The sequence below is a fragment of the Juglans microcarpa x Juglans regia genome, chromosome 7D (genome assembly GCF_004785595.1).
Source record: "Juglans microcarpa x Juglans regia isolate MS1-56 chromosome 7D, Jm3101_v1.0, whole genome shotgun sequence".
In the NCBI taxonomy this organism is placed as follows: Eukaryota; Viridiplantae; Streptophyta; class Magnoliopsida; order Fagales; family Juglandaceae; genus Juglans; species Juglans microcarpa x Juglans regia.
In genome coordinates this window covers 9857281-9867147 of record NC_054606.1, presented here as the reverse complement: position 1 = coordinate 9867147, position 9867 = coordinate 9857281, and the positions used below count along the sequence as shown (strand labels likewise).

At 39.4% G+C, this 9867-nt stretch overlaps 1 protein-coding gene across 1 annotated transcript; it reads right to left on the bottom strand.

Moving 5' to 3' along the window:
• LOC121239733 (protein GAMETOPHYTE DEFECTIVE 1) lies at positions 1 to 9288 on the bottom strand. The gene is made up of 6 exons (XM_041137039.1): positions 8751 to 9288; positions 8335 to 8412; positions 8136 to 8216; positions 6717 to 6871; positions 5511 to 6628; positions 1 to 310 (listed from the first exon to the last, which is right to left on the bottom strand). Exons 1-6 carry the CDS (start codon positions 9177 to 9179, stop codon positions 210 to 212), a joined length of 1962 nt encoding a protein of 653 aa, XP_040992973.1. The 5' UTR covers positions 9180 to 9288; the 3' UTR covers positions 1 to 209.
• Positions 9289 to 9867: the final 579 nt, after the last annotated feature.

Genomic DNA, 9867 nt, shown 5'->3' with positions numbered 1-9867 from the left:
AACATGAATTTTGGGGTGAGATTTTGGATACCGGTAAAAAAGAATTGCTCAGCCAAAATTTTACCACCATTCAACTTGAACGGCGGCAAATGATATTACCAGGAAAATGGGTTATTAAACAACACTCAACTAGCCTAAATATAAGCCCACCAAAATAAATAATTAGAGCAAAAAATTATTGCACAGTTATCGCAACTTAACCCTCATTTTCATCTTCTTGGTTTCCTCTTGAAAGCTGTAGTAATCAACAAACGATTCAAAGGAAATAACATTGCTCCATGAGAAGTCCTCGATCTTGGTCTTGATCTGCCTGCATTCAGCAATGACCATTAGTGATTTAGCAATGACCAGCAAAATTTGGTCATTTTCATAAAGGATCTAGAAATTGATTCGACCGAACCTTCTTAAACTGTTTCTTTTTAACAACCAAAAAATATTTTATGCCAGTATAACAGGTGCTTAAAAGAACTTGGACACATAATGGATCTTTAATACAATACAAGAAAATAAAAAATAAAAACTGTACGCACACAATACAAGAAAACTTGATTAATAATAATCAAGTTATACCATACAAATCATAATCCAGGCCAAAATCAATCTAAGAACAGCTACCGAGGACCATGAAAGTCTTCCATAGAATTCATATCATAATTTGTCACGCCAAAATTAACAGCTGTCGCAGTAAACCAATTTTAAAAATAAAAGAGATTAAAACAACAATGGAGTAGGAGAGTCGCACAAATTCATCAAAGCTCACACCTTTTTTTTTTTATAAGTAATAAGTTATTTCATTGATATAAAGATAGGCATAGTCCAAGTAAACTAGAAGTATACAAATGCATACACCTATTTAGGAACTAGAAACAGTTAGGAAATCATGGAAGCTGAGACCATTCAAATCTAAAGCAATGGCCCACAAAAACAAAGTCTTCCAAAAAAGACTCCGAAACTCTTCCAAGGAACGTTCATGATGATCCTCAAAATGTCTCTCATTTCGTTCACTCCAAATACACCAAAAAATACAGATAGGAGCCATCTTCCATACGGTTGCAATCTGTGGTGTCCCAGTGATCTCTCTCTAGCATGCTAATAGTTCAACCACTCTGCCCGGCATTACCCATGCTATTCCCATATTGTTGAAAAAATAATTCTAGATATCTCTAGCAAACTCACAATGTAAAAGTAAATGATCCGCCATTTCACCGTTATTTCTGCACATACAGCACCAATCTGTTATTATAATGCCACGTCTTCTAAGATTATCAATGGTCAAAGTCTTTCATAGCCCCACTCCATATGTCCCACGTCCCTCTTTAGAACACCAACACCCCCGTTCACTACCATACTTCGTGTCAATCACCCATTTCCGTAAGGCTCCCCTCTCATAGTTATAACGACACAACCATTTACTTAGTAATGCCTTGTTGAAAGCTCTTACATTTCGAACCCCCAACCCACCATCCCTCAAAGGAGAACAAACATTGTCCCATCCCATGAAGTGAAACTTAAACTCATCTCCTATTCCACTCCATAAAAAATACGTTGAAATTTCTCTATTCTAGTTGCAATGCTAGTAGGAAGGGGAAATAAGGATTAGTAGTACGTGGGAACATTGGATAAAGTACTCTTAATAAGTGTGATCTGCCCCCCTTTTGATAAATACAACCTTTTCCACAGCACTTTTCCACCCAGCCAACCTATGCTCAAAATTTTTCCAGAACCCCCTCCCAAATAGACTTAGCTTTGAAAGAAGCCCCCAACAGAAGCCCAAGGTACTTTAACGACAACGAAGAAACCACACAACCCAAGATGTTAGCCAACTCTCTAATATTGCTTACATCACCAACTGCGACCATCTCTGTCTTGGCAAGATTAATCTTCAACCCGGATACAGCTTCAAAACAAAGTAAGATGGCCTCCAAAGATTGGATATGTCTTGCATTTGCCTCACAAAACAGCAAGGTATCATCTGCAAACAAAATGTGAGAAATAATGGTAGGGCTGAGTGAATCTCCCACTGAAAATCCTTAAAAAAATCCTCCCCCTACTGCCACCAACACCATTCTACTTAGTGCCTCCATCAGTAGAACAAATAAGAGAGGTGATAATGAATCACCTTGTCATAGTCCCTGCGAACTATTAAAGAAGCCCACAGGATCACCATTTACCAAGACCAAGAAACGAACCGTGGACACACAATGACTTATCCATTTCCTCCATCTTTTCCCAAAACCACGTCTACTCAGCATATATATCACGAAATCTCAATTAACATGATCGTATGCCTTCTCCATATCTAGTTTGCATAGAATACCTGGAACTCCCGACCTGATTTTGCTATCCAAGCATTCATTGGCGATAAGAACCGAGTCTAAGATTTGTCTCCCCCTCACAAAGGCATTTTGGGATTTAGAGATAATCTTCTCCATAACCATGCTCATCCTATTAGCAAGAACCTTTGACAGTATCTTATACACGTTGCCCACAAGACTAATTGGTCTATAATCTTGTACCTCTATCGCACCAGCCTTTTAGGGACAAGAGCAATAAAGATAGCCAGCCTTTTAGGGACTAGAGCAATAAAGATAGCATTGAAGCTTTTTTCAAATTTGCCATGAGTGAAAAATTCCTAAAAAACCAGCATTACATCCTCTCTCACCACCTCCTAATAAGTCTAAAAAAAACCATAGTGAAACCATCAGGGGCTGGAGCTTTATCTTTATTCATTTTCTTGATTACTAATTGTACCTCTTCCTCTTCAAAAGGTCTCTCCAACCAAACCATACTATTTTGATCAATGACCTCAAAGGCTAGTCCATCTACGGTAGGCCTCCATGCATGAGGTTTTGACAACAAATTTTCAAAATGGTCAGCCACATTCCTTCATCACAACCTGATCAGAGGATGCAGCTCCATCAATATTCAAGAACTCAATGGAATTAAACCTCCTATGTGCATTAGCCACTCAATGAAAAAACTTAGTGCATTTATCCCCCTTTCGAAGCCATAAAGCCCTTGTCTTTTGCCTCTGTAAATCTCCTCCATTAGAGTCAACCTTTCTAGTTCAGAAACTACTTGCTCTTTACGGTTGTTCTCATCTCCTACACCCTCCAAACTTTGTAACTCTTGAAACAAGCTCTCTTCTTCTATAAGGTTACATCACCAAACACCTGTTCATTCCATGTCCTCAAGTCCTTCTTCAAAGCTTTCAATTTTCTAGCCAACACATTGCTCGGATTGCCCTCAAATAAGTACAAATTCCACCATTTTCTAACCAAGTCCACAAACTCCTCCTTTTTTAACCACATATTCTCAAACTTGAACGGCCTTCTACCCCCTGGAATACCACCACCATCGAGCATTACAGAAAAATGATCAGAACATATCCTCTAGAGCCTTTTTTGACTATCCAAATTTGGACCATATACCCCAGCAAAGGCCCAAAGAAAACCATCATCAAAATTTTTAAAGAAACACTCCACCTAGTACTCCCCCACAAACTCATCAATGCTCTCCACCACCCACTTATCCCACATAACCAAAATTCCACCCGAGGCCCTTTCGAGGGTATGTATTTCGAACCTACATATAAGCACCTCCAATGCTCCAAATAATTCTTCTAAAGATATGCTTCAACGTTGTTTCCTGCAAACAAATGATGTCCATCTTCTATTGCCTTAATAATAAAGCTCTTATTTGAAGGTGTTTATTAATCTCATTCAGCCTCCTAACATTCCAACTCAAAATTTTGGACTTCATTTATCAATTGTTCCAGCCCTCCCTTGTTTCTTCCACGACTCGCACTCCCTCCTTTCCATCATAATTAATGGACCACGTCAACCTCTTCAACTCCCTATCTCTTTTTGACCCTGCACCATGTTGTCCTACCTCAATGACTATAATCAAAGCCTTAAACTGCTCTTCATAGCCCACAAGAGATCCCCATACAGCTCTGAAGTTCTTCTACCTTTTCCAATACCCAATCAAAAGAAATACTAGGAGGGACCATGCTTAAAGGGGTAGGATCCTCTCCTACAACCTCCTCCCCCTCTATTGAGTATTTACAGGGGTCAAACAGCATCAGCATACCTTCCCTATTTATCTCCCCCTTATCCGAAGAACACTCACAATCCACAACAGCTAAGGTGTCTTCTCGAGCTCCCTCATAAGGCTCACCGTGAGCCAATTCTTCCCCCACGACCTTATTTGCGTTTGGGCCAAGGATAATGACACATTCATAGGTGACCCAGGGATCACCGGAGGATTCTGAGGCAGCCCACAAGGAGGCAACCCTCCCTAAGCAACTCCAAAACCATCATGGACAGAAAAGTGCACTTCACCGTCTACAATTTCCCCCACCTCCACTTCCGGCGATTGTGGAACCACCGTCGGACCACCACTTGAGTCACTGCAGGCCGTCGCCCCTTTCTATGCCAGACACGGCCCAAGACTCGGACCCAATAGTGAGGATTCGGGCACCTCCAGCATACCCAAAAACCTGAGTTTCGAGCCTTTTTCCTGCCAAACCCAGCGTGGGCTTCTATTCAGGCCCAGCATATTAGTCACCTTCTTCCCCTTCAGGTCTGCCTCTCCTCCCTGGCCCACCTAGCTTTGCTTCCCAAATTGTGGCCCACTTGACTGAGCCTGGCCCAACGTCATGAGCCCACCTGATGCACCCTTCAAATTACTTCACTTGGGCTATAGTCGACTCCCAGACCCAAACCCAAACCCACTCCCACCCCTTTTTTCTCCTCTGCACACCATATCATCCAGTTTATATTTGCTTGCAGCAAGTCAACCTGGCACTTCATCTCCTGCAAAGCAGAAGCTCACTTTCCTCATTCAAACCGACAGCTCCTCTGCCATCTTCCACCCATGCCTAGGCTCCTACAGAAGCGGCGACACCCCTTTGCAGGCCTACCCCTCCTCTCGAGCATGCCAAAATGTCAGAGTGATGCCTACCCCTGACACTTCCTCTGGGTTGTAGCGCCTCCCTGTACGACCGATATGAAGGTTATTGTGGTGGCAAAAATGAACCACCTACACAACCAGCCTCCCTCAACGCCTCTACCAGCTTCCTCCAACCCCTTCCTTCCCTGTCCTCTAGAATGAACAAGAAGTTCCGATACCCCCCCCCCCCCCCCATACTCCATCAATGCCATGAAACAACCTCGTGAGTCAAGGCGTCATTGTGCAACATAGCCCTTATCACCTTCTCTATGCACAGAATAGAACTCCTTCCTCCCCAAAGCTCACACCTATGCTAGTAGTTTAGAAGATATCCAAAAACCAAATGCAATTGTGACTAAAACAACCTACATCCAAGCTTTTAAATCATAATAATAATTAAAATTTTAATTAAAAAGAGCAAAAACATAAATCAAAACCAGTCAAACTTAAGAGCAGCGAAGTCTGGACATGTTTGGCACTCAAGAATTCTCACATTGCAAAATTAAGTGTTTAAATGGTTGGTATGCAACCAATACCCAATAACTTGAAAGTGATACCTGATATAGATTGAACCAAGGTTTGATTAGCTTCAGTATCAGATTCTCCATGCCTTTTCTCTTCCATTGTCACCTTTGTTGACTCATGCTTTGCAATAGAAGAATCACCTATAATTGTCATCTCCGGAGAAGAATCTGAAATTGGAAGGCAATCAGTGAGTGCACCCGCACCATTCATGGGTTCTCTAAATTGTTCTGTCTCTAGAAAAGACCCATCACTTGTGTCCAAAGGTGTTCTTTCTTTATTTTTCATGTCCACCTCCATTCTCTCTCCATCCATTACAAAATCCAAGACTCCAAAGTTTTTTGTACTCTGAGACTCTTCATTTTTAGAAGCAGGAAGAACAATAACCTCAAACACTGTCGCAAGCTCTACTTTAGCACCGGCATCACAAGGAGCAGCTAACTCCAAGTCCCTACTCAATGCATGAAATATTGCATTTTCATTTGGTGGAACAATATTCGATTCACAGCTAGAGAGAGATTTTTGTAGTTGAAAATCATATTTTTCCGCTACATTCAAAGAAAGATTCACATCTGAACCATTTAGATTCTCTTTTTCTTCTTTGGAGGCGGTTGTAGGAATTCTGATTTCCTCAGAGTTAGTGAGACCTGTTGAAGGATTGGGTGAAAATAAATTTTGAGAATCTTCACAGACAGGGGTTTGATGTATTAATGGAGAATCATATGATGAAGTTGGATCTGGTTCTGTTAAAAGATCAAGTCTATCAAGCTGTTCAATCTGTCCACTGGCTGCGGCAGCTACCTCAACTAGTCCAGCAGCAGGCAAAAAGTTATTTCCATTATCTGGTGGTTGGGGCACACCCTCAGTTTGAGATGTCAAAGCGTTGACTTGAAAGCCATGAGATGTCATGCCGTTAATAATCGAAGCAAAATCAATGGCTTTCACAGTTTTTGATACTTTATTGGAGGCAGGAAAAGACTTTGCCATGTTCTCTAATAGCAAATCACCTTCACCACTAGAGATGGGATCCCATTTAAACCAATCACCAGACAAAGGTTTGTTGCAGTCTAATTGTCCCTCTGATGATAGTACTTCAACTCTGATTGCATCCTTGTAAAAATGTTTTCTCCTTAAAGCATTCGCTATGAGAGTCCTGCAAAACATTGGGGAAAAGATTTTCAGACATACATCAACACAGTTCCGTGCCTCTTAATGATTACGGTTTTGAAAATTTCTCATACCTACAATTTTTGGAAATAGCTGCTTTAGCTCGTTCCATAGAGAGCCCAAGCAATGACGATAAGTTTGCAACATCATATGGCCCTCTGAGTTCATTCACAGAAGGGGCAGCACTTGAGAAAATGAGATTTTTTCCTCTAGTCCAGTCCACCAGTAACTGAAAAATCATGAAGAGTATGCCCATATAATTAATTCATATATTATTAATTTGAGATTTAGGTTCAGATCTAGATCATTGAAATGCAAATTGCAAGACTTCTCACCAATGAAATTACAAAGAATTAACATGATTGATTTTCAGAACATTGATTTAAGGATTCCGAAACTATTGCCTGTTTTTTAACTGAATTCAAAAGTCTATTTCAACATACAACATGTATATGCACTACATCTATCAGGAAATATGAAGTCTATTCCTTTATTTCAACCTAGTTGATATATGACGGCAAAATTTGGCATTCCTATTCTAGCCACCAGTTCTAGTTTCTTCAAACCTACGGCCCTACACCAGTCTTAAGATCTTTTCACCAGAACAAGGTGGTCCTTTTTTAAGAAACCAAAGTACCAAAAACAACACCCATCGTATGACCATGCCTAGCTGTAGATTCATCTGGATGGGTTAATTCTTAACATTTTCTTCAGAGATTTTTTTTTTATGAATAAGAAATATTTTCTTCAGAGCTTTTCTCTAATACATCCTCATATAAATAAACAAAAAATTATAAAGCAAAACCATATCAACCAAGAATAACACATACCAGCGCACCTCATCAGAAGAATGCCAAGAACAATTTAATAACCAAGGCTTTCAGCCTTATTATTTTTCTTGAGACACATTATCTTACTTTAAGATACTCTTTTTTTATATACATAAAAATTATTAGAAAGTGTGATAGGTGCAAGTGCAACTCAAGGACACAGGGAGCATACAAGTGAGAAACCTATCTAGATCTTACTTTTTTTTTTTTTTTTTTGCCTTTCACTTGTATAGATCCTCATGTATTTTTATTTTTTTTTAATAAGAATAGATCCTCATTTAAATTGAGTAGCAAAAAATATCATAAAGACTTTGAAAATAAAAATGAACAACCATTCCAAGTGTAAGCCTTTCGTGTAAATTAAGAACGATATTTTCCTCAATAAAGACATTAGAGAAGAAAAAATTGGAAATAAAAGGCATGCATAAGACATTTATAATGACTAGAGGAGATGAGAAGCAAAAAAGAATTAGGAAGTCTGACACGAACCCAATAGAGAGTGTGGGACTACCAATTCTCTCAAAGGCAACTAAATTTGGAAAAAAAAATATTATGAAGAACATATGAGGAGGTCCTTTGTTAAAATGCCAAGTATTGTCGTTAGTTTAGTGATATATACAAACGTGCTACAAATTATTCGCAGAGAAAGTTTTCAATTCCCACCTTAGCATTGGATATCATTTGCCTCCTTGTTTGGACATCCGCAATAAGATTGGAATACGTGATCTCAAAATAAACTCCACGCTGCACATGGAAAAGCCAGATGTCAATCTACATTCCAACGTTCCTTTTGAAAAATTTCTATGAAGATCAGAAATCCAACCAAGAAGGAGAAAGAAACGGAATTCATTGAAGAACAAACCTCAATGGCGGCTTTAACCATAGGCAGCTTCAATCGGAAAGGAAGCTTCTCTGAGAAATCAATTGCTATTATATCTACCTACGTCATTCATAAATGGCATATCCATAAAACCACTATTCAGAGGGGGGAAATTTGGAGCTGTATAATAGAAAATTCGTCGACAATGCTCCATTTTCTATTTAAATTCCTCAACTTTCTAGCAAGCAAATAAAACATACACGAGATATTCCCGACAAAAATACAATGACTGTAATTCTACATCAGAGGATGCTCTCCTTTCAAAGAACACAATATAAATAAAAGGTACGAAAGCTCAAATTTTCTTTACAAGTTAAGTTTCTTTCAAATTCTTTCTTGGTTCTCGATTTTCTAAGCAACCAAAACTGAAAATCCACAAAAAGTTCAAACCCACAAACCTCCGATTTCTCACAGGCCTGGTCGAAGACGACCTGGTTCAAGGGCCTCACAGCGACCAAGTCGTAAGTCTTTAAGATAGGGTTACCGGAGTTGAGGGCCTGGGCCTGAGGGGGGCTTTCTACGCACACAGTGAGGCGCGTATATTGGCGAAAGGGGGATGCGCGTGGGACGCCGAGGAGATCGCGATGGAGATTGACGGAGGAGGCGAGGGAGGGCACGAGCTTGAGGAGAGAGGAGAGAGTGAGGAGAGAGACGGCGCAACGGTCGTGATCGGACATGACGCCCTTGATCGTATTGTTGTAGGCGATGCCGGTGTATCCTAGCTCCATGGCCTTTATCACGAGCTTCGTGCGCGCGGCTTTGAACGGCGTCTTATCGGTCGACGGGGAGGATTCGAGGTACGGTATATTCAGGTCGAAGAAACCCATGGCTTTCAGAGAGGGATAAAAAAGGGTTTAGACTCTTCCGAGTGCAGGGACAGGTAGGGTTTTACAAACAGAACTCTCGGTTGAACAGAACTCCTCTCTGTCTTTCCCACCCAATTCTAATAGACAATGGACACGTGTATTTTATGGATATAAATTTCCTTCCTTGAATTTTTTAAATAATATTAAATATTTAATAAATATTATAAAACTCATTTTATATATCTACTTCTCTCTTCCACGTAAAAAATATGATGTTTAGTCATAATTCAATAGATTCAATATTAAAATATTCTTACAATTTATCTATTAAATAGATCATTGGTCGTATATTTTGATTTTGAGTATTTTATTTTCAAAACTTTCAATTAATAATATTTTTTTAACGGATTAATAGTATACAATGGCACTGGATTTGGAAATTAGAATTTGGATTTGGTTATTTAAAATATATTTCTCTTGTTTCGAACATAAATTAAGTACAGGAATTAGATTTGAATAAAATCCAAACAATACTTTTCTTCTAAGTAACCTTTTTATAAATTGATGATACTAACAAATATATAGATATACGAATAAAAGGTGAAAGTAGCCTAGCAAATACACAAAAAGGAAGAAATTAAAAAAGAAAAAGTCTAAACGCAAGCACAAATTCGACCCTGTCCATGGACGACATCCGACGTGGAGAGAG